The sequence below is a fragment of the Amblyomma maculatum genome, chromosome 3 (genome assembly GCF_055883805.1).
Source record: "Amblyomma maculatum isolate TAMU_Amacu chromosome 3, ASM5588380v1, whole genome shotgun sequence".
Classification (NCBI taxonomy): Eukaryota; Metazoa; Arthropoda; class Arachnida; order Ixodida; family Ixodidae; genus Amblyomma; species Amblyomma maculatum.
In genome coordinates this window covers 134,945,557-134,971,297 of record NC_139346.1, presented here as the reverse complement: position 1 = coordinate 134,971,297, position 25,741 = coordinate 134,945,557, and the positions used below count along the sequence as shown (strand labels likewise).

At 45.5% G+C, this 25,741-nt stretch overlaps 2 protein-coding genes across 2 annotated transcripts; both read left to right on the top strand.

The window, feature by feature from the left end:
- Window positions 1–3,764: 3,764 nt before the first annotated feature.
- On the top strand, window positions 3,765–9,210 carry LOC146196126 (uncharacterized). The gene is made up of 2 exons (XM_084596921.1): window positions 3,765–3,791; window positions 8,746–9,210. The coding sequence occupies exons 1-2, from the start codon at window positions 3,765–3,767 to the stop codon at window positions 9,208–9,210; spliced, it is 492 nt and encodes a 163-aa protein (XP_084453047.1).
- Window positions 9,211–20,631: 11,421 nt separating this feature from the next.
- On the top strand, window positions 20,632–23,740 carry LOC146196125 (uncharacterized). The gene is made up of 2 exons (XM_084596920.1): window positions 20,632–20,643; window positions 23,279–23,740. The coding sequence occupies exons 1-2, from the start codon at window positions 20,632–20,634 to the stop codon at window positions 23,738–23,740; spliced, it is 474 nt and encodes a 157-aa protein (XP_084453046.1).
- Window positions 23,741–25,741: the final 2,001 nt, after the last annotated feature.

The window sequence follows — 25,741 nt, the reverse complement described above, 5'->3', positions numbered from 1 at the left end:
CCGTCTGGACGCTTAGCTCGTTGGAGCCTCCGTCTTCAAGAGTATGACGTTACTGTTGTCTATAAGTCGGGACATAAACACCAAGATGCGGATTGCTTGTCACGCGCGCCATTGGACTCAACCGCAATAGAAAACGCCGACGAGTTTCACTTTATTGGGGCCATTACTCAATCCCATATGACTGACCTTCAACGCAAGGGCCCGGAGCTGGCGCCGCTCATCGATTATCTGGAAGGACGTGGTAGTAGAGTACCGCTTGTTTTTCGTCGTGGCTTGCAGTCATACGCTTTACGAAGTGGAGTTCTCTACAAGCGCAATTTTGAAAGATCAAGAGAGACATTTCTACTCGTAGTACCTACGCACCTACGGCCTGACATCTTGAGCACTTGTCACGACGAACCGTCCGCCGGCCACTTGGGAGTTAGTCGTACGCTTGCAAGAATTCGGGAGAAATACTATTGGCCGAAATTATTACCTTCAGTACGATCCTACGTTAAAACCTGCAGTGACTGTCAACGCCGAAAGACTCCACCCGTGAAACCAGCTGGATTTCTTCAGCCGATCGCTCCACCGCAAACTCCATTCCAATAAGTGGGAATGGATCTTCTTGGTCCTTTCCCGAAGTCAACTAATGGAAAGCGTTGGATTGTTGTCGCGACAGACTACTTGACCCGATATGCTGAAACCGCGTCGCTCACAAATGGAACTGCCACCGAAGTAGCAGAGTTTTTTGTCCACGACATCGTGTTGGGTCATGGCGCTCCGGCTGTTATCATTACCGACCGTGGGGCAGCTTTTACGGCCCGCCTGACTAAGGCTGTACTGAACCTTACACATACTAGCCATAGACGGGCCACGGCATACCACCCGCAAACTAATGGCTTGGTGGAACGGCTAAACAGAACTCTGGCCGACATGCTGTCTATGTACGTGGATATAGAGCATAAGACCTGGGATCAAATCCTCCCATATGCCACGTTCGCATATAATACGGCACTTCAGGAGACGACGCGGCTCACACCCTTCGAGCTTGTCTTCGGCCGTCGAGTGACCACTCCACTGGATACAATGCTGCCCGTATACACCGACGACGAACATGAGCTTGACCTGGATATTTCTAGTTTTACTCAGCGTGCGGAAGAAGCGCGGCAGCTGGCAAGACAGCGCATATACCTACAACAGTAACTAGACGCTGACCGTTACAACAAGGGACGGCGCTTCGCTGCCTACGAGCCTGGTGACTATGTCTAGATTTGGACGCCCGTTCGTCATCGTGGGCTCTCTGAAAAATTGCTGCGTCGGTACTTCGGCCCATACCGTGTCCTCCGCCGCCTCAGCGACGTTACTTACGAAGTTGAATCCGCGACCCAAGATCCCTCAAGCCGCAGACGACGCAAGTTCACTGATGTTGTGCACGTCGTCCGGATGAAACCCTACCACGATCGCCCCGCTGACTAACCTTGAGACTGATGGTGCCCCGTTTTGTGTTGTGGTATGCCCCGTTTTGTGTTGTGGTATCCCATACCAACCTAGCATACTATCTGTCAGCTCATCGCATCAAGCAGCATTTGCAGCATCGAGGCGATGCTGCCAAGAAGGGGGGCATTGACACATGCCATTCATAGACGACGAAGAGTTGAGCGGGCGATTCGGAAAAGACGACGAAGCAATACGGTGCTGCGCTTTTTGTGTGCTGCCTTGACTGGCTGTTGGTGTTCTTCGGTGCCAGAGTGCTAGAGCGCCTTCTCTGTAACGTTACGTTACAATATGGTAAAAAAATATTTGCTAGGATGGTAGCACTAGCCATTCTGTAATCCCCTTCCATGGAAAAAGTGAGACAGGAGGCTATAGACTACACAGACCTCCTATGGGTCTTCATTGGAAGTGATTGCTTTTATGTTAGTATTGACAGATGGGATGAGATAAAGAACAGTACGCCATGCATACATACAGACAGAAAGGAGTAGAGCTGAGACACTGCAAAGACACAAAGTTGGGGACAAGCATGGAGGGCTGGCTGGAAAAACAACTCGTTTTTTTTTTGTGGTCCTCATCTTAGTGGAATCCCAAGACAAAGGTAGTTTTTAAAGAACTGGAAGTTATCAGCGCACGTTTCAGACCCCTCTATAACTGTATCGAATGTCCCGAAGCTACTGTATTGAAACACCAAGAATGCTCAAGGTTCACTTGATCACTTGGACTGACGATGATTGCTAGAATACAACAGCAATGAGAGCACGGGTGATTCACGATATGATGTTATATAGCCCATGCCACACATTCATTTTGTTGCTTGAAGATCATTGTATCACATTATTAATTCGATATAAAGGCGCTGGTTATAGAAGCTAAAACAGAAGCAATCCCTGCTACAGTGATGTGAGCATAATGCATAATGGTTCCTTATAGTAGCCTCTACTCGGCATTATTTCGCTACTAGGCAACAAGAAACACATTTTTTTCTAAAGTATGAGAAATTCATTCATAATTGTATTCTCTACCGCTCAGTCGTCTGTGGCTAATTTGCACCCGGAGCTTTGAAATTGCGGTGACCTTTATTGGCTGGTAGTAATTTAGGTAAAGATGCCTAATTCGTTGCTACTGCGTACAATGCGAACCCGTAGTCTGCGCCGGAATCAGGGGCCGAAAGCCGCCAACGCCGGCACACGATTACTCGGGTTCGCACATCGTGCACGGTCGAGCCAGGTATGTACAGTTGTCCTTGCTAATTTACTGTTAAACTAAAGTTTATACGCTAAAAACTTACAAGACAAAATACAACCTCCGTGAATAGTTTCACTCAATCAAGTCAACGATTGAGACGGTATGATTTTAAAAGCCGCCACAATAATAATGTATTATTGTAAGGGACAACATTAAAAGTAGAGAAGCCTGGGTAACCCTGCTGCGAAGCGACGTCCCCGCTGACCAGCAGAAAGCCATCCGCCTGGCGGCTGAGGCCGCGAATAACCAATGTATATTCGCCAGTCCTTAGTCGCGGAGGTTCCAGCCCTCGTTCCTCAGGCCTGCGTGCCAGGAGCGGGGAGTAGGGGGCCTCCTAAATCGGTGGAAATTAAAGTTTTAATCAATCAATCAATCAAAGGAGGAGGATAATGGCTGGAGACGAAGCTAAGGGAGTGCCAACTCTCGAATAGAATTGTGGGACCTGTTCTGCGTGTAGACGTGTGTTGTTACGTTGAAATGTGTATCGCAGCATAATCTAGCGATTGACATACTTTGTGAGCAATGGACGGGAGGTGTTGGAGGGCCCCTTTAAGGCGGCGTTCAAGTCAACGGCAGAAAGGGCATAGGAAGAGCCGGGTTAATATTCCGCCGAATCGACGTACAGTAGGTCCTTGGCACCGGAAAGGTCGTCTTTGAAGGAGGACTTCGGCCAGTTTTTCACGCCGTTGAGGGCGGTGAGGAGGGTGCATATGCTTAGGTAAAAACGGAATGTTTAGGAGTTGATGAATATGGTAGGGGGATAGTGTGCTTCGATTCGATTAGCGAGGTGAAACTTATGAGCAGGGATTGAAATATATGTAATATAACCAAGTTAAAGAGGAAAGTAGTAAGGACAGAGCCTTGAGGAGCATAGAAGCTTCTCAGTGTGTAGGAGGGGGATTGCTCAAAACCAAATAAGAGGTACAAGACGAGAGGAAGCTGCTGATACAAGAGTAGGTTTGGATGCCACAAGAGGCCAGCATATACGGTGACATACGCCATGTTATGAAATGCGTCATGAAGGTCGATACCTAGTTAGTATGTCTTGTGTATCCTTGCTGTTATTAGCGACAATGATGTCATGCTTAAGGGGAGCATGTCATCTTGGCATTAAAGATACTGAAGAACACCAACCATTTCAGGGAGATATAAGCGATTGTCCTACATCTGAATACTGGGTGATGGCGAAAGCGACGACTTGTAGACCCAACGAGCTGTAACTGAGAAAAACAAATTAGAGGTCTCTAAAGAGGAGAATGGTGAAAGCCAACCCTTCCTCTCCTATCATTTGCCTCCCATCGTTTGCCTCATGTCGGCGTTCGTTGCAGTGCTAATATAGTTGTGATTGGTTTACAGAAAGGAAAGGCGCAGTATCTGTCACACTTTCTCCGGCGAGTGGGCGGGTGGACGGTACACAATCGCTCCGGCCGCTTGGCGTTCCTTGGAGCTTTCAAGTGAGAAATTGCAGATGGCAGGAACGCTAGACAAGAACACATCTCGCGGAATATATTACTCCTCGAGACACTAGTGCAGCTACTACTACCTATGAGACGCTCTGAAGCACAGTACTCCTTTCCTGCGATGCGTTTCGTACTTTTTTTTCCTTTTTCTTTATTGGGCATCATGTCTGCCTTGTAGCATGTTTTTTGCTATTGGCATAAAAAACATGTCTACTAGTAATGTCAACCGATAAATGGGATGTTGCGCACACCTCCTCCGTGGGGTGTATGTGGAGCTTGTCGAGAATTACGCGTCCCGCAACGCTGCGTGTCAAGCGGGTTTGTTGGGCTGTCTTATGGACGTTAGTTAGTTCCGGTAGCGTGTTAAGAATTCCCAACTGCTGTAGTCGATCAGAGTAGGCGTATACCGGCAGAACAGGGGCCGCTTTGTAGGCAGTTCTAAGGAGGCTATTAAGTGCATCTTCGTCCCTACGACGCAGATGATAGTACGGGCAGACGTGCATGATTCTGCTCGTCATGAAGGCTTGAATGATCCTGCACAGACCCTTAAGAAAAAGTACAAGAACAATCCACAAGTAGTGTACATGGATGCAGCTCAACACATCAAAAACGGAACATACGTATCATGTATGGCCACTCCGAAGTCAGCCTTCATTAATGCCATAACATTTCATGCTAGCTTCATATGCGAGGCAGAGGAAGTAGCTATCGCACTGGCCATCGCGGATCCCCGCACCAAAACTACTCTAAGCGACTCGAAGAGCGCCGTTCGAAATTTCGCCAAAAATACTGTCAGCGCGCTCTCGACACGAATTCTGCGCAACCGATCTCTCAGCCACAACATTAATCTCGTATGGGTTCCGCTCACGCGGGTAACTCCGGAAACGAAGGGGTCGGCTGTCTAGCCCGAGGCATAACCAACAGGAATACGGGAGATCTATCGGGAACGGACACGCCCGTCGAGGCGCCGCGTACATACGCGGAAATAAACTTCTATCGCGAGCTAAGACGCACGCACTCTGCCCCCAACCCCGATCTGGATCGGGCGGAAGCCACGACACTCAGACACATACAAATAAAAGGATATTCTTAGCCTCTATTGATTATCTTTAATTACGAACTGAGAATACAACCCTGTATGCCGGCACTACGGTGACGGGATACATGCCACACAAGACAATCTACTATGGGAATGCGCCAGCAATACCCCTCTAAATATACTGTCGCCAGCTCCCTCAGCGAAGGAATGGGACAAGCTGTTGGCCAGCCCAAGAACATCTACGCAACTGGCCCTCTTCACGTGAGTTCAAGAGGTGCACCCCCGACTGGAAGCCACCCTGGACTCGCCCCAGCCCGAAATAATTGCTTGCATTTTGTGGTAATAAAAGTTGTTACCACCATCTTTCCTCTATTGGCGCTTTATGATTGCGCTTAATCTTCACGAATAGGTCGACTATCAATTCTTTTTTCACTTGCTTTTGCATGCCAGGAAACGTTTTATAGCTGCCTGATACCTGTACGTGGCTATTAAACATCACGTGCAGCTATATGCGCCGCACTCAATCTCAAGAATAGTTGCTGGCGGCTTACAGAGCGCAGGGGATAATCCCGGACAGCGTAGCTGTGCTCCTGTGGCCGCCGGGCTGTGCGCGCGCCCGCGAGCGAGCTCACGTGAGCTTGTGTGAGTACATCGAACAGGCGGGCTTGATGACCCGCCTATTTCACCTCGCCAGATAGTGCGCGCTGGGACTGAACGCTCCACGTGTGCTATTTCCCACAATAATGGCTGATCGCCCACGACAGCCGTCAGTGTTTTGTACAGTGTGCAAGTGCGTGCGTAGTGAACAGTTGCGCTATTGCGGAGGCCCGCCCGACGTGCCGAGTACTCAGTGACCTAAGACATTTGCGGGTGGGCCTCATGCAAACTACTGTATACTGTACCATAGTGTATATATTTCTTTTATTTTTACCTACTCTTTTCTTTCTCCCTATCACTCACCTCTTTGATTTCCTCTACCTTCTCCTCGCTATCCCTTTATTTCCGCCGCCCCAGTTCAGGTGCTTCAGATATAAGGTAGCAGATACCGGGGCTGGCAAACATCTTTTCTTTCCTTTTGTACATACAATAAATAACCACTACAACAACAACAAGATGCTCTGCGGGGGAACGTAGCCGTTGTGTAAGCAATGTCCGCATTCCTTATCGCAGACACCCTTCGCGTCTCGATGCAAGTCGCAACACTGCAACATGCGGTGGGCGTCACTTTCATCCTTAGCACAGGAAAAAGATCGGAAACCACTTTGCGGAGATCGGTCGCCTTTTCGGGGAAAGAAAGGTGCCCGAAACACATCGACTCACGTAGCCGGCCGCGCCGCATGTTCGTACGTGACCTGTCCGCTCTGTTCCTCGTACCTCCAACACTGCGTCACCTTCGTACGGTATATAAGCAACAGTGCTCGCCGTGCAGCTCCACACATTTGCTGCAGGCTCCTACAGCCCAGAATCTACAATGAAGGCTCTGGTGAGGAAACCCACGAAATCTGATTGTTCCACTGTGTAAAGGGGGCTCAATTGCCTATGCAAAACCAGACATGGGAAAGTATTCATCAAAACTATCGCACTGAATTACATTTCTCAGCGGTGTAAATATGAAATTATTTATAGTGATATTATTATCTATTTGAGCCAAGTATTTACGAAGCTTCCCCAAAGCGATATCAAAAGTATTTGAAAATAAACGGCAGGGCAACAGAGCGCTAGAAAAGAGTTATGCCTCAGCGCGCCCAAAAGAGGGATTGCCATTCTGTTTAAACTCTGCCAGCACATACGCTTCTACGAAAGTAACAATCTCATTTCACAGAAATCAGGTGCCATCGGAACAAAGACTAGCTGTATCGGTTCATTTTTCTAGATTTTCATATATATTCTTTCTTTCGGATTCTTCAAACATAATGGAGACTGCTTTATCCAGTGGCAATTGTCCGATGTCATGCACTGTAACGCAGCTGTATATGTATTGCTTAGAAATTTAGCGTTGGCAGGAACACAACATAACCAGGAATAGCATTCAAAAATATAAATATTCAAAGAGCACACGGTGAATGAGCTCGAAATGAGGCATTCCTCAAAGACCATAGGTATGATCACCGGCTAATTAGTGAAATTCTGGCATGAAAGGCTCTCAAAAAAAATTTCGCTGAATACTGTGCACAAATTTACATGTCCATAGCTCGACCGAGTCGCTTAAATGTGTTAGTGACGTGCTAAGCAGTTGATCGACTCTTTCTGTAAGGAGTTTTCTTCCCTGTAAGATTACACTTCATATTTCAGTAATCGCTAAGTTCTCTTTTGCCTTCGACATGACGGTTATCTTATCCTCATACATTATCTTTTGCGAAAATCTTCACATCTCCCGGAGAGAGCCCGGTGGTCAAGACGATGAAATGTGATATCGATTATGTTGCTATACGGCACTTCCATTATGATAACATTTCGAGTAAAAGTTAAGGTTCGTTGATAAAGGCTTCCTAGAATCCGCGTAGCGAGTGTCCGCGTTAGATTCCAGAGGCGCGAAGGCAACGTTGAAGGCAGTCGAGCGGTGTCCTATACCATCTTATCGCGGCAGCTCTTTGTCCCTTTAACGAGCTGTCTTTACCTGTCTGGCTTTGCAAGTATAATCCCAAACAGCCGACGAATGCGAAAGCAACAACGACACTTGTGCTGGAAGACATTAATCCCTCAGCGTCTAAACTGTTTATGCATCTCTTACCGCGAAGTGGAACGCCACTATACGAACCCTATAAGGTAGCACACATACTTGTGACTGAAAAATTCCAAAACCAAACGCGTTTACCTAATTCTAGGGTGCTCTCTCAGCCCACGATGAGGCGAGCTGACTGAGGGAGCATAATCACTCCTTTTTTCACCATTTAGCCTCATTTCCAGAGAAAGGGATTTGATGCTATTTTTAGCGTTTCCCAGCGCTTAATTCTATCTGTCGCGTACACAATGGCGAAACAATGCAGCATATGAAGCGTATGTCAGTGTTATCTCACACTCGAGGCTTGTCTCAGGTAACGCCTCTTAAGTTCAACTGATGTGCGTCGCGTTTTCTTCCGACCACTGTAAATAGATGCATGTTGTGAAGAGTGCTAATCTCGCTACTAAAGACACCTGTCACTTCAGCCAACTGCAGCGTGGTAAAGAAAGCGAAAGGAGTCCCAGTCAAATTTGCTTTTGGTTCCCATTGTTGCCCTTGTGTGAAGCCATCGAATAGCCACGAGATCGTGCACAGGGAGCGCGCTTTTCGTGTTTCGTCGGTAGCGTACATTTTTAAGCCATCCGTAGATTGAGCGAAGCACATTTAACTTGTGTAGATTCACAGTCCACGGGGGAGCTAAGTGGCCTCTTGGCTGGATATGTCTAGGTGCTACTATGGAAAATAACTATGTTTCTATAATGATCGTTCTACAATATACATGCCTCCGAAACATAGAATGTGGTCTATACGCAATTGTAACCAACTCTGAATTCTGGTTTCTCATCACGCTTCCACTGCAGACCACCGCCGTCGTCCTCTGCGCCGCCCTGGTCGTGGTTATGGGATATCCCAAGGTTGGGGCATACGGTGGATACGGCGGATACGGCCTTGGATATGGTGGAGGCATTGGCTACGGCGCCGGGGGCGTTGGCGTGGGAAGTAGCGTTGCTCTCCTGCGCGGCGGTCCCGGCCTCTACAAAGCTGTGCCTGGTCCAGTTTTCCTGGTCAGGACCATCCACCAGGTGAACAAGCTGAGCGGAGGAGGAGCCCTTGTCGCTCATTCCGGCCTTGGAGGAGGAGGCTACGGTGGACTTGGTGGTGGCCTCGGATACGGCGGAGCTGGATACGGTGGGCTCGGTGGTGGACTCGGATATGGAGGCCTTGGATACGGTGGCCTTGGATATGGTGGTCTTGGATATGGAGGTCTTGGATATGGTGGACTTGGATACGGTGGCCTCGGATACGGCTATGGAAAGAAGTATTAGGTGCATAACGCTTCGGGCAAGTCTCTCTAAAAGAGATGACGGTAACAACGAATAATACTTCTCGGTGCGCACAGGATACAGGGACTTGTCGGTGTGCCAAAAGCTGCCCCTCCACTTCCAGGGAAATGAAGGAAGAGAGCAGCATCGAAAAATATCGCATGTAAGGGTTATGCATGGCCAAGCTGGCAATAAAGGCTTATTTATTTTCGTCGTGAATTATGCAGCCAATGACTCTAAATAGCGATATTTTCGGTTACCACCTTGGTTAGCACAACGTCAAAATGTATTCCATAAACATATTTTCGAGACCATGTCATGCACTCAGCGCTTGGACTACACCGATCAAAGTGAAGGTACTGATGTTCAAGAGTGGACTTGCTGTCCCTAATCCCGTTCTAGGTCTTCGTGCCAGCTGTATTTTAATCGGTTGCTCACTCACTCATTGCAGTCAAACACCTCTCTTGAGCTACTGCTTTCGGCAATGCTACATCAATAAGTAGTCAGAATTCCTAATTTTACAGACCACACAGAATCATAACCCATACTTTGGAAGAGGCAGTCAACAATACATTAAAATGACCAGCCCTCTTCAAAACATGTTTTGCGTAATGAATGCTTCGCACTGTTCACTTAGACTGGTACTTTTGAAAATGAAAGCCTTAGTGTCCAATCCAAGCGCTGCCTCTGGGAAATGACAATCGCCCTGTTGTCTCATCATATGTCCAAGATACCTAACTTTCCATGGGGACAATAGCTATGGAGCTCGATCACCGAGCTCCAAGACGTGCGTTCGATGCCGGCCGTCACAGTCGGGTTTAGATGGAGACGAAATTTAAGACTTACGCATGCTATGCGATCTCAGTGCGAGGTAAAGAGCTCTAAATGATCTATATTTGACCGGGAACAATAAGTAAGTAAGGTGGCCTACACTACTTGAACTCCAGATTTAAGGGCATGTACAGTCGTGAGCAAAAGTGGTATACAACACTTAGCCGGTGGCTGGCCTCGGGAAAACTGCAACTAAGTGCCGTCTAGCGTCAGTGACAGATAAAATGGGGCACCGCTATGATTGTCTCGATACCAGATAGCTTCTGCGAGGTGGCGTTGAAATGCAGTTTCCCCGAGCTGAGTGTTGTATACCACATTTGCTCACGACTGTACATGAGTTTGTGCGTTATTTTGTACCAAATGGCAACATCACCTCACTGCTCGCTTGTGTACTCTCGGTTGCGGTCAGAAGAGGGGAGAGGAAATCAGAGGGAATTAAAAATGAGTCTCTTTCTCGGTGCGAAATTTCACGTCTTTTTAGAATATATTTGTGTGTTTTTGAACCTGGTTGGCTTCCTTTGCGCATAGCGAAACAGATGAGAGTGACAGAGAATGTCTTTTATACCCCTGTTGTTATTTAAAAGTCTTCAGCAATTCCACCATACGACGAATGTCATCTTATCCGAAGAGGGAAAAGAAAGAGAAAACCACTTCATTCTCTCAGCGCAATATTAAGTGCTCAGTAAAAGAAACTAAGTCAGGCCCGGTGATTCGGACTTATCTCTTTTAAATCGTTTCAAAGAGCACCGTCGCCTCTCTGAAGTTGACGGCACCGGGCGATTATTTATTGTGTTCATAGCGTCCGCAGACACACTGTACGATTGTGCAGGACACAGAAACAGACAACCTTGCCCTACTGGAAAACCAAAAGTTCTACCGGGCAATAACCTCACAAAATCTCACCAAATCGCATAGACTCTCATACGGTAGACACCATTATCATAAAATTTTACGCATATTTTATGATAATTTACAAGAAGCTATGAGATATTATGCAATTATATGCGATTTGTATGTGATTTCGTATGCGAATTGAGTGAGATTGTGTGAGAAAATGGGAAGTTATTGCCTCATAGAAGTTTTTCAGTAAGGTTTTGCCGGCCGATCGTAGCCTGTATTGGGGGTGATGGAGTATAGCCCGAGCTACTTGCACCAGGGGCATGGAGGTGCCTGCAGAAGAATCGCGTGGCACGGACAAATGCCGAAGACTGCTGTGGTGCCGCTTCCTAGTTTGAAAAAGTGTTTAACGTCTTTGGTGCGTGCGTTTTTTGGGGAAATGAAGACACAATATCTGTCTATAGCTTCTCGGTAGATATCTTCACTTACAATGAATAGCCTCCTACTCAACTAGCAAACGAATGGTAAATGAGAACTGAAATTGTATGATGCACCATAAAGCTGCACATATGAAGGTTTCGTCGTATGTACGGTACAATAGCACGGGCGGTTTTTTTTTTTTTTTTTTTCGTGACGTTTTTCTGAGATCTGGGTTGTGGCGATGGCTAAATGCTTTCTTCCGCACGTGCCGTTTACTTTATAGCTTAATGCATTTTTTTAACTGGAACTTTACGACTGTAATTTGGTGTTCCATTGATAACTATTGCGCGTTTCAAATATTGCTATCGATAGCCTAATGAAAGTTTACGTGTATTTGCGCGAAGAAGACGGGACACAAAAAGGCACTCATACGACATGCAGGGAGCGCAAGTATCCATCACCTTTGAAAGATGAACCAACTCGCCCAAACAAGGGTGTCAATGAAAGTTGCACTTGTTTCAGGTATTTCATCACACTGACGATATAACGAAATGTTTAAACTGGACTTTATGCCTGGCACCGGATAAATGAAGTGAGCAGCCTCTTGACTGTCAGCTGGCTTTCTTCTTTATGTATTCATAGCCAGGAACGTGTGCAGTCTTACTATTAGAAGGTTGGAAGCCTAACCCTACAGCTAATCAAAAATATTATTAGTAAATATCTCATTAGCAAGTTTGTAAACACACTGGTAATTTTTTTTTATTTTAGTTTTGTATCGTTGCTCTGGTTGTTCATGGATTTTGCCAGATCCTAAGGATCTATTTCTCCCATTTTGTGTATATGTTTTAGGCATTTTCTTCACCCTGAGAGCTATGCATTTGGACATCTCTCTGTACAAACTAAACAACACTATTTTTTTGTAATACATTCCTGACAATAAACCGAACGTAACGAAAAAATATGTTTTAAAACACAGCGGGGAAATTTAAATTGCAAAACGCAGACACAAACCCTCCAGCGGAATCAGTCGTAAGCCATAGCCACGTGGAAATCTGATAAATGTTATCATGGTGAATGCATGGTTGAAAAACTTCTCTCGAAAAGATTGGCGGTCCGCTATGGGGACGATAATGTCGGCAAGATCACATCAAAGTGTTATAGCCCGAAACCGCACGCAAGAATTGAATGTCCGAGTAGTATCAGTGATTCGTGTAAAGATTTGTCGATGGTATACCATTAATTAAAAAGTAAATTTTTAAATTTGTTTACTTAGGTGGATAAATAAATGTCTTCAGAACATATTCTGTCAGCCGTGACTAAGATTTGTTTTCTGAAAATAATTTCCATTTTGTACTCACTACTTTAAGGAATTCGCTGAACCGTCAGGTATATTTAAAATGAACGGATTCGAGGATACTGCGTTGGGCACCAAAAGCCAACAGGTAGATCTCCAAACGAGCAGCCATTGACGTGGACCAACTGTTTTCGTTTATAAAGAAAGGCTTGAATCCTTTTAGTAATCTATAAGAAATGAGCGGTGTACTAAAACTTTCAGATTAGGTTGCTGTCATAAGAGCAGTCAAATGGCTTGCTAAAACCAACAAATAATGAGGAAATAAAATCGGATTATATTACTGACATTAAAAACGTAACTTTTTATGAAAACCTGAATCACCCGTGACAGTCGCTAATCATCAATATGAGCACAGTAATTAAGTGACAGCCAGAAGAAATAAGCTAGAATGTGAGCCATGGGTTTCCCATAGCGGCACAGGTACACAATAGGTATGTTATCAATTCCTACAGAGGTGTTCATCCTTAGGTAAAGCAGCATATCGAAACACGTTCGTATCTTTTTAAATCAGAGACAAATCAGGACGAGAATGTTATCTTTGCGAAAGCAGAGCGAAAATATTGATTAAAACAATTTCTAATGACTTTCCTGCCATAGCAGTAGTTTAAAAATATCCTATTTGGTTTCTTCTTCCTTGCACGGAGGTATTGCCAGAACATTGCAAGGAATTTTTCTTTCTTTTTTTCTCAAAGCTCGAGAGCCAATGACTGAGGCATTTAGCCTTCCCTTAGGATAGTTTAGATGCCAGCTAAGTTCGTAACAGTTGGTGAGTGCTATTTAGGCTGCCGCTACGTTTGGGGGGTTTAGGTTGCCACGTCATGAAAAAGTTCTCGGGTCATGCGCAGGTTCTTTCCTTTTGTTTTCAGCACATGTGTTCCGTACATGATTTTCAATGCAAACCTGAGCTGTTGTCATCAGTCTCTTCCGCAGAGATTTAGCATTACAACGTAGATTACCAGAGAAAAAGGCCAGAAGGTGTCCAATATATCTTGATCACCTCATCCTAAAAAACTTATTTGACGGTAAGAAATAATAATTATTTGCAGTTCTGTTTCAATGTGCGAAATCGCAATATATCGACGTGGTGGTCAGAAATACCAGCTTTTGCCTAGCTATGTAGGCTGGTACACTTGTGTTAAAAAGGATGAAATTAAATGTAGAATGGTCACTTTCACTTTCACGAGTAAGGAAACTTGTAGCATGACTCATGAAGGCTCTCAAGCAGATTATTAGACAAGGGATTATCAACAACGCCAAATACAGATTGCAGGGTACTGCAATTATTTTTAGAAATATTAAAATCAATAGGAAAACCGCAGCGACCTTTCAGGAGAAGCTGATGAAAAAGTCAGGAGAAGCTGATGGTGCGGAGAAAAGGGGGCATACTTGGGCATACTATGAATAGGTACCAACACGTTACTTGGACAAAGAATTATATAATCTTGCCCATAATTATAAAATTATGCCGCCTAAGAGATTGTTTAAAACAATGTTATGTCACCACCCCTGCGGTTTCGACGAAAAATGTGGTGTAATGGGGTGTCAGGGTCGAATCACAAGTAACGTTCAGTCAAGCTTTTGCAATGACTGTTTTAAACAGTCATGCGTTAGATGATGCTCAACTTTGCTGTCTTAATTATTATACAGTGTACATTCAAGTTTAGCACTCTCAGTTCTCTGGAATTAACACTTCATTTTTTAACACTTTACATTTATGCCGATGCCATCACGATATAGACGACAAGAAGCCATTCTGCTAAAGGCTCTAGACTGCATCGAAGAATTTTCCCCAGCACAGGCATGCGCCCGTCCCCTGAAAAGACTCGATTCTTAGTTCTGCACGGCAGCAGCGATTACGCTCACTTTCGCCGACACACCATTTCAAAAACCTGAATCTGGACACATCCGCAACCTGGGCATCCCTATCAACATCAAAGGTTCTGCTGAAACGTGGTTGCAGCAACTAGCACCGGCATGGTGTAAGCTACTTCATCTGATTCGGCGTATCTCCTGCACACCCGAGAGACCGCTTCCAACGTAGCTAAAATACTTATTCAAGCAGTTCTTACATCCAGAGTGACTTACGGGGCTGTGGCTTTCCACATCACGAAAACGCAACTTCATAAGAATGAAACCCTGTATAACGAAACTCTCAAGGTAATCACTGGACTTCCACGACATGCGAAGATGGAGGATCTACACCTCTACTCTCATATTCCCCCTATCTCAGCTACCATCACAGCTAGGAACGACCTTCAACACTGCGACGCCACTCCACGCAACAACGCAGGCGACTTCTCTCCAGTTGGGACATACCTGAACATGACATTGAACCTGAAATTGAGCTTCCCAATGGGAGTTCTTCAGTGTTGTTGACCTCAAACCACTACCCACACGCATAGATCCCTGCAGACATTCGGAACGCCGACGACACTACTCCAATCTCCGCATGACCTCTAGTGATCCGTCAAGCACGCGTTTTTACACTGACGCAGATTTTCACGCGGATAGAGAGGGCACTCGCTCAGTAGTCTCAGTTTACCAAGCTGACACCGGACTGGCGATCAGCGCAGAACTGACTTCAACGAACGAAGTACCAGATGTCATCACTGTCGAACTCGCGGCCATTCACGGAGCCTCGCTTATTGCTCTAAAAAACCCTCCCACCACTTCTAAACTTGATATTTTCACCGACTGCCAAGCAACCGTCAAAGCGCTCAAAGGGAATCGTACCACTCCTTAAATCCATCACCTCATCAAAGAGAACTGCCGAAGCCTATATAGGGTCTCTATCATCATTACCCAAATATTACTGGATATCCAAACACTACGGTATACCAGGCAACGAGGCAACCACACGACACAGCGAGCGAGTTCCTTTTTTCTCACAGCCGTGGCGACCATGTTCATAGTTCTTCGCCTTCCTCTGACTCGGACTCCTGCAGCTCCTACTCCGCGCTCACGAAACTTTGAGACGAAATCAGGAACCGAGTCCGCGAAACGGCGCCCACAAAACCTGATCCACTGCCACCTATTCCGCGGGACTGCCAGGTTCTGGGGCACAAAGTCCGCACAAGGGCCGCTCTCACTCCGGACGTACTCGCACGCTGGCGGGCCTATATCCCACTGCATCAAAGACCCCCGTACGCATCGCAAGAGCCCAAACCCCTGCCTCCTGACATAACCTTCCCGGCCTGCAAAACCGATGACCATCCTTCTGTACGACACCTCCTCTGAGACTGCCCTGTTTTCGAGAAGTTCCCCAATATCTACCGCACAAGCTCCATAACCAGCCTTGACCATTGGATCCGACCGCAGGTGAACGCGAGAGAGACTCTAATGGCGCTCTTCAATTTCGCACGCGACTTTGACCCTTCGCCTCCTGTAAACTCTCGTACGTGCATCAGTCGGCCCCTCTCCTCTCCCTGCACCCCGTTTAGACCAAAGCGGCAACCTTGTTCAATAGGCCTTTTTATTATCATCCCCAAGATTTCACTCCGTCGCTGTAAAAAAATACTACGCTGTTGTCCATTATCACCCATTTCCTTGCACCCAGCTGCAAGTCAAAAGAGCGTACACGACGGGGAGCAATGCTAGCCAACGTAACGGAGGCGCTGTACCGGTTGCAGTTCGAACTGAGTGCCCTTACCACTGCACACGTCATCACTGGAATTCGCGCCTGTACCGAACTTCCTGCTCGTCGACCTCAGTTCCGGTTTCGCAAAGAAAAAAGCGTCCGATTTCCTCACGCTGGAAGGCTTTAGGAAATGAAAATTTCCTCGATCAAAAAACGGATATAGCATCGTCTTTCTCACGTCTTCAAACTCTCCACTGGGACTGTAGCCACTCAATTTCTATAATTAGAAAGTTAGTTAAATATAATAATAATTATTCAGATAATACGAAAGATCTGTCGCATATTTCTGCCACAGCTGAAAGTATATTCCTGCAAATACTTTTGAACTCACTATTTGCGGGAATTTTTGAAAGCGTTCGCTGAAACACTTGGTATATCCTCATTGCTTTGAGTACTTGTATTAGAGTTCAACATTCGATGAAAATCTTCTCGTATGCTACGCGAAATGGAGCAGAATTTTAAAAACACAGTTGTCTTATTTTTTTTAATTCACAGTAAAATAACCAAACTGCTCCAATGCAGCTTATATATATGCATACATGACCGGTCAAAATAAAAGTAGTAAATACGTCACTTACTGAAGTTTTTGTGTCAGCATGCGTAAATATAACGAAAACTTGACGGAAAAACCTGTTCACGTAGGGCCCTGTGATCAGAATGTAACATCGATGGAGTTATTTGCATAGCAACGGAGGCAGCTTCTAACGACTCCCATGCCCCGAGGAGAAGCACGTGCCATTCGCGGCATTTGCGCACGAAAACTTGGCAGGTATAGCAATTAACAGTGCTCCAATAACAAAAAGCTTAGAGCATATTTTTTGTTACTGCTGTTGAGCTCCTTTTGCTCTTGACCTGCTTACGTCATGTAAACGTCGCTATTTCAACCCTACCCTCACCCTATCCTGATGCCCCGGTTGGACTGGGTGAGGTTGTTCTAGGTACGTGGTTCAAGTATTTTACCTGGCTTTTTGGCTACCTCTCTCATGAACATTATACTGCTGCAAAAAAAAAAAAATTATCAACGCGGTTGATGCAACGAGAAAGCAAAATTTTATTGTTTTGTCTGAAAAACATGCCCAGGTCATATCAATTAATTTAAATTCTAATGCGCACAGTTATTTAAAATGACTGACGGGATGTTATGATACATCATCAGTAAAAGTTTCCATTGAGCCCTGAAAGAAAGATATGAAATAGTCGTCATTAGAGCGAGGTGCTAATAAACAGCAATTAGGGAACGCGCAAAGATAACAACAAATCAAAATCATTTTTAGCTGTGTGAGAATGTCGACGAGTGTGCAGAACAGTGAGCGGTATACTTAGCATAGATAAGAACAGCGTGTTCATTTGCATTTCCGGCCCTATCTATGAGAAAGATGTTAAAGGGAATGAAAGCGAAATCTCACGGTAGGTTATTGAACTTAACATTCACTATAAACAGTACCTCTTCATTTGCATTTGCAGGGAATGAAAGCAAAATCTCGCGGTAGGTTATTGACGAACTTAATATTCACTATAATTACTACCAAACCATTAGAAGAAGAAGAAATGAAGCTTCAAATTTCATCGCGTTTTGGTACAATGCTTCGGATATTAGTGTACAAGAAATATGTGGGGGGGAGTGACTAACATTGGGGAATTCGCATAATACTTTCACTTCGCGCTGGCATTTTTCGACAACATTTAGTGCGACATAATTAATTTGTGTTTTCTTTATTGTGATGAATTTGTCTCGGCTTTATTTCATCTTGAGATCATGTTTTAGGTGAGATGCGTTTTAGGTGAGAAGTCTTCGCTGACGCTGTAATTCGTCCCCTTCAAATTGTTGAACAAACCAACTGCACGATCCATCTCCATGAGGTGCTCTAACCCGATATGATGGATGCGTTTTATTTATTTATTCACATATCATCTACCTTGCTATCCTCCTTTGAATATCTTCTCCCTCAACCCCGATTTTTATTTCTCCCCCCTAGTCTTCTAGTCCGACGAAAGACGGCATAGCGATCCTAAGAAACGAGGTATCAACAGATGCCACAGTAGGAATGTTGGCAATAGTAGCGAGCACATTCGGAGAATGCAGTGATCCAATTTTGCGGCTGAAATATGTATTACAAGCCATGTATCAACCCAACATACAGAAGGAAAAGAAATATGCAGCTTGCATTCTTCCAGCCAGTAACTGTCTATCGGCAGTGATGGCTACAGATGTAGCTAACAGGTCGCATATAACGAATGTTAAGTACACACCTAAAGCTTTTCGCTTGGGCAAGTTGTGGACTTCGTGCTTTTCTTCCTTGGAAAGCGGCAGTGAACAAGAAGGGAACCGTTCAGTCACTGTGCCTGACTTCTTGCAAGGTGTGAGCAATTTAACGCTAGAAAACTGCAATGAGTCGTTCAATATAAGACAGCAATATACAAGGCGCAAGTTGTGGGCAATTTAACGGTAGAAAACCGCAACAGGTCGTTGAATATACATATAAATATGTGTACACAACGTATATTAACAGACATATGCGTGCTCTGCTAACGGAGCGAACAATTATTACCTGGCTATCCGATTTAAATTAGGGGCATGATCCTAAATTCGCGTAAAAGGAAAATGCAGCTCACTCTCAACTTGCGACCCCATGGTGGCGGCAAGGCATAAGGTTACCATCATTCCTTGGGGAAAAGTCGGCAAGCATATGAAGTGAGATATGATGTGAAGCTGTGAAATGGAAATAAAACAATTTCAAGTAAATGCAAGCTGGTTCTGTTCGAGATTTCGAGGTTTTCTGGTTTTGTTCGAGATTGGCACTGATTACAGACTGGGACTACGACCCTATTTGCCCCAATTGCGACTGTGTAGCAACGGCCACACTGGCACACACCCTTTGGGGATGTAGAGGAAGACCGGTACCCCCTCGTACCATACTGCCAGCTCCCTCCGAGGGGAGCTGGGACCAACTTCTTACGTGCTCAGACAAGAACACGCAGCTGGCGCTTGTCTCGTGGGCCCATGGCGTCGCCCCCAAGTGGGGGCCACGCCAGGCCTACATGCCTTAATAATTACTCTTTTGGCAGTAAAAGTTGTTTCTCTCTCGCTCTGGTTCAAAGTAATATTTCGCTTCATGCATCCTGACCCCCAAAAAAATCCACATCGAAGCCACCTGCATTGAGCATGCGCCTTTGAGAGTAACCTCCTCTTAAATGGTATTTAGCCACGTTTCCTACCCCGCGCAGAGCATTATTCTGCTTGGGAATCTTCTGTCATTTAAGCCAGAAATTCCTTTTCTTCCGTCGCAACAAGTCCTCTACAAGGTAAAGACCATTTTCACTATAACACTGGTTCTTGAAAAATACAAAAATATCATTGGCCAGTTGCAAATGGTATAAAAACTTCAGTATTTTCTTCCTCACCATGCAAATGAATTTCACCTGGCTTAAGCCTAGAGCGAATGCCGGTCCTAACGGTGGTATGTCGTCTCTTGGGACTTCACATATACTCTGCGCAAAAAAAAAGCTAAAAAGAAACGGCACAGTTCTCAGGCCCTGTACAAGGCATGACCAGAAAAAAAATGGGCAAGCGCATATAGCAGCGTCAAGGGCTGTAAACTCTTTGGTGCGTTTATAAAACACTTCGCAATCGTGTTCCTCAAAGCATGCGCACCCTGCGACAAGCCCTAATTTCTCTTTATCTCTTTACTCACGCACATTTGAATGGGCTTTAGCGGAAGATTTAGATCGAGTTAGGAGCCGCGAACGTGTATAGCGCTGCACTTTAAAGTAAGTTTGCAACTGCAAAAAAAAAACAAAAACAAATACTAATAATTGTCTCTGAAAGCAATAATTTAACGGATCATTGTTCTACTTCTACGAGACTTGTTTTGTCACCTTTCTCTGCCGCAGATTGTGCATATATAAGCAACTCACCTCATTCTGCATAATCAAGGAACAAGGCCGAGGGCGTTTAAATTCACCACAAAAATATTTCGTGGTATTCTTGGCGCAAACAAATCCTTTCTACAAATAAAACAAGATTCCGTCGATAATTCTGCGGGATTCCTTCCCGCCTCGACACACGTGCAACACTGCTATTCATACACTGCCGCAACTGCGCGTCACTTCCAGCCGGCGCAGCGGAAGATATCGGAGACCACCCTGCAGAGATCGGGTATCATTTCGGGAAAAAGAAAGTTGGCCAAGACACATCGGGCCACGTCGCGTGGTCGTACGTGACCCTATACGGTCCCTTCCTCGTGTTTTCAATACTGCACCACTACGGCGGGCGTATATAAGCGACGGCGATCGCAATGTCGCACCAGATTTCAGCTGCAGACTTCTACAGCCCAGCATCCACACAATGAATGCTCTGGTGAGTGCAACCGATTTGTATTCTGCTTGATTAAGGCGGCCTCTTGTTGCGTCAGCCGAAGTCTTCGTAAATGATTGATGTATCCTACCAGGAGCATGTCCCATAGAAATGTACATACAAGTTCTCGCTGAAGGTTTCAAGGCATAGAAGTCATTATGATCTCAATTTACTCGTTACATGGCGATACAGCCACACATTGGCGGGTTTTGTGATGTAACGCACAGTGCACAGCCATCCTTTCACATCCGTGGCTACATGCGGGGATTGAAAGCAAAACTCAAGCATTTTCGACATCTTAAAGTTTGCTCGTACTTGAAGAAGGGGTTTCGCTTTCTGTCAGCAAAAGCGCGGATCCCAATTTGTAAGATTCTCTTCATTTTGAGCCAATAAACCATGCTGTGCATAAATGACCTTGTTCCTGCAGACCGACGACTGCTATATAGTCAGCAGTGCTATTTGTTACCTTATACGTGAATAATAATGTGTATAGAGTGCGTTTAGGTGTTTCTGATGGAGTTTTAGAAATGAATGACTACCATGGTTATACAATTCCACGGTGCTCATTCAATGGTTCAAGATATCATCTCATGACGTCAAAGTATAACAGCTACAAAGGACAAATTTTAAAGACGTTCTGTAATCCCTATTTATTCGAATATATGTCGCCCTCAATTCTAAGATGACACCCGAAGGTTGAAGGCCAGGAAAAAAAAAGAAAAACTTTATTCGAACGTGCTAAAAAAAAAGAAAACGAGAATAATTGCTACAATGCCATTTATTTGCCAACGAACCAACTCCACTCATTCATTATCATGGTTGTAAGTCGAGTCCCTGTCCTTGGCACAGAATTCACAATTGACCTCCTGCTCATCGAGTGCAGTTAAAATGCAACACTTTCTAGACGAATGTGTGTCCACGCCTTCCGGCATGTTAAGCCAGACGTCATTAGTGCACCTCGATAATAGTCCTAGCGACACAGTCTTGACGAGACCTGCTGGGTTTAGCCGACAGTGTTGGTTTAGCTAGCGCGTTTCAGTGAGTCAGTCTACTGCAAAAGTTCTCAACCGGTTTTAAAACGCTCGTTGATCAGACGTCAAGAGGCTGTAGCTTGTCTCATATCGCTAAGTATGATTGTGACGTGTATACCAGCTTTGACAATCACAGATTTCATTTCGTTGGTCGGGTGACCGTGCAAGAATTCAATTTCATTTATAAATCCTCGAATCTATTGTGACGTGTATACGAGCTTTGACAATCAGATTTAATTTCGTTGGTCGGGTGACCGTGCAAGAATTCAATTTCATTTATAAATCCCCGAATCTAAGCAGACGCAACTATCTCGTATCTCGCATTATTAAAAAAAAAACGGGTTAGATTTAAATAAATCTGGCCTTGTAAAAATATCATAGATATGCACAGAACCTTATTATGTTCTCGCTTTTTTAACACTGAGCTGCATGTGATAGTTTTCTGCTCAACGTTTAATAGCAGCAAAAAAAGGTGGGATCGCAACTGTGCTTTAATCTTTACGGCCACTTACACGCAGAACACTCAAACTCTACGTCCAAAGTATAATTTTTATCTCATGCAGCTGGTGACAAAGAAGCAGGGGGTGTGTAGGTTGCTCCACCTTCTGACTATCCAATCCTATCCAATCACTATCCAATCAAATCAGAAGGTGGAGCAACCTTCTGTGTAGGTTGCTCCACCTTCTGACTATCCAATCCTATCCAATCACTATCCAATCACTATCCAATCCTCCGAATTGGTCAGTCAGGACGCGGACCACAGACACTGTCAGTCATTATCTTTCAAAGCGAAGGCAATACTCTATTTAAACTAACGCATCTCATCTCCCATACGGGCTTACTTCAGTACCGCATACTATTCCCCTTCTCGCGAATTAATTCTGCAACCTTAAGCGAACGGTATGAAATAAAGCGTTTATTCGGCGTTCCGCTGCCCCACAGTTGGCACCTAAAAAGCTGGATCTCGTGCTCTGCTCCTGCAACTAAGCAGAGCGATGTACTCATTGCGTTTGAGTGTTAACGACTTCGTCCATTTAATGCAGCTGTTACGTTAAATGTAGTCCATTTAATGTAACCAGACACGAAAAACAGCATGTCGAGCCTGTTAACCAGTTTGAAAGTTTCTAATGAACGGTTCAACCTTAGTGAGCACCTGTCCTTGCTCCGTTAAGTTACCGTAGCCACTACTTCTGAGCACTTTCACCCGCAACACGTTTGATCAAGAGCGTGCTGACCGCACTGAAACGTCTTCGGTAAGCCCGAGTAGAGCTCCTCGGCACTTATATCCGTAGGTATGGTGTGGTATAGTAATGAGTTAACTTCCCAAAGCGACGCAGGCTTTTAGGGATAATAGAGTTGAGGGCTCTGACATAATTTTGACCACATGCAGCTCTTAAGCTTTCTTCAATTAGGTTCAATTTCCCAGCTCACAATAGCACATGAACAGGAGAAAGCGGAGTCCCTTATCTGTAGGCAGAACGAAAGGCAGAAAACTTTTCGGTCTCCTCTTAAGCGAATATGGCGGAGCATTAACTGTGGTTGCGGACCTCAACACGCTACACAAAGCTCAACGCTATACGTAATCATTTTTCTCGCATGCTGCACAGACAACAGTCGTCGTCCTCTGCGTCGCCTTGGCCACGGTCATGTGCTATCCCAAGGTCGTGGGACACGGTGGATATGGTGGCTACGGCATCGGCAGCAGTGTGGCACTAGTGCGAGGAGGTCCCGGCCTATACAAGGCTGTGCCCGGACCAGTGTTCCTGGTGAAGACCATCCACCAAGTGAATAAGTTGAGCGGAGGAGGAGCCCTGGTCGCCCATTCCGGCCTGGGAGGAGGAGCCTACGGTGGCCTTGGCGGTGGCCTCGGATACGGAGGCCTCGGCGGTGGCCTCGGATACGGAGGTCTCGGTGGTGGCCTTGGATATGGGGGTCTCGGCTACGGTGGCCTGGGATATGGTGGTCTTGGGTACGGTGGACTTGGATACGGAGGCCTCGGATATGGTGGTCTGGGCTATGGAGGCCTGGGTTACGGCGGACTCGGACTTGGTTACGTCAAAAAGTACTAAGAGTGCAGAACTGTGACTGCTTGGAAAGACTAGTCGGGTTAATGCAATGTGGTGCTCACACACGGTGCACACCTGCAGGGGCCACGGGAAGCACGGAAAAGCTGGAATGGTCCATTAGTGCGTTAAAAATATACTACTTTGTCTAATGTACATAGATGCTCTTCGATTATTTTATTATTCGTAGAAAATAAAATTATTTATATGCAACATAAGGCTGCGTTTTGTCCTCGTTTTCCACATCATGCAAAAACAACGCCGTCTTAAGGGCACTTGGAAGATATATTCGATATTTACGGAATCATGAATAGTAGGAAAATGTTCAATCTAACATGACGTATGAAGGCATATTTAATGAACTATAACGTCTACTGGTTTCTCGTTCCGGAGTAAACCAATAATAAAAACAATTTCGAAAACATTCAGGTATGCAAACCTTGAAGACTTGTGCTGTTAGCTTTCTCTCTCATCTCAGATTCTCATCTTCCACAGGAGCGGCGTGCAGGGTGGTGCTGCCAGCTGCGGCTACGTCATGTGTCGTGAACCTTCCGTATCTTCTCGTTTGTGTTGCGGGCAATTTTTATACAGTACTGCTTCACAAAGTTCGCGCATTTCGCGACCCCAGTTAGCACCTCAAACTTTTATTTTCTGTTGGTTAACTACAGGTAGCACTGGTTTAAAATCATTCATAAGATTAGTGACGTTCACAATCGATCGCCACCGAGGAAACACAAAAACCAGTTTAGGGGTTCATTTTAAAGTCCTGTACAGTGATTAGCTGATCAATGTGCTGATCCCCTGTTTGCCGCCAAGTAACAAGCTTAAAATGGCCGCGTCTACGGCGCTTTCACTTCCCTGTGGCAGGGCTGCCGCATATCCCCACAAGGTCATCATCATCTTCAGCAGCAAGCCGCAAACAGCAAGAGACGGTAAAAACCTCTCTCATACTCATCCAATTAACCCGGTCCTGTGCTAAATGCATCCAATCGACCCCTGCGAATTTCTTAACCTTATCCGTCAACCTAACTTCCTGCTGCACCCTGCTGCGCTTTCTTTCCCTTGGAATCCACTTTGTTACCCTAAGAGACCATTGGTTCTTGATTTCCAACAGGATGTCAATAACGCGAGTTATTTTCCTGACTTCCTCTGCACACTTATCTCTTAACAATACCAACCATTTGCCGCTCCATGGCTCTCTGCGTTGTCCTCAACTTAGATAGAACCCTTTTCATTAACCCCTATGCTTCAACCCCCTAGGTGAATACTAGTAAGATGCAACTCTTATACTCTGCTCTTGAGCGATACCACGGTAAACTGTGTTGGGAAAGATCTCCCATCGTTCCCTTAAAAGTTATTCATTCATTTACTCATAAATATATTCATAAGTATGACCTGAGGACTAGAGGGGGATTGGATGGAAGGCAGCTTTCCACCGCAGTAGTTACTCATAATCATCACAGTGATCAGTCATGTTAGTGATCAGTTCCGTCAGTTATCGATTTCACCGACGCCACCCGGGTTTGTTGGCCTCTGCACATTGTGCCGCCGCCGCCTGCTGCGACAGAGCTGCCTGTATTTTCTTCGGCACATCCTCTCAGGGCAGCCGTGGAGAGGCCAGTCAGCAGTCACCACTGGCTGCTGCTACCTTAGCGTGAAGGCACAAGCTTGCCACCTTGCGCGCAATTGCAGAATCCTGGGCCGAACTTTTCAGCCGGCTTCGCGGGCCCAGCGGGCACGAAGTCTATTCTGAGCTTCGGCCTTCGTGCTTCGTCCTTGTTGCTGCTTTCTTGTGCTGCGCCTGCCAGCTACCGACCGTAACTGCCCCGACCTCTATAACGCCAGGAATGAACACCGGTTTGTTCTTACGTCCCGCCTCGGCCTGTGTGTTTCTCGTGGACAGAGGAATCGCCAACAACTGCTAGTCATAATCTGCGCTCGTTACCTGTCCTAAATACACGTATTCTCCTATCACTTCCACTGCTTCCAGGTGAGCAATATGTGATG

What these genes read in the sequence shown, in the direction of transcription:
- LOC146196126 (XM_084596921.1), top strand. Translation starts at nt 3,765, where the DNA reads ATGTCTTGTGTATCCTTGCTGTTATTA. An exon ending in GTGTATCCTTGCTGTTATTA is followed by an intron (nt 3,792 to 8,745) that starts GCGACAATGATG and finishes CTTCCACTGCAG; the next exon opens with ACCACCGCCGTCGTCCTCTG.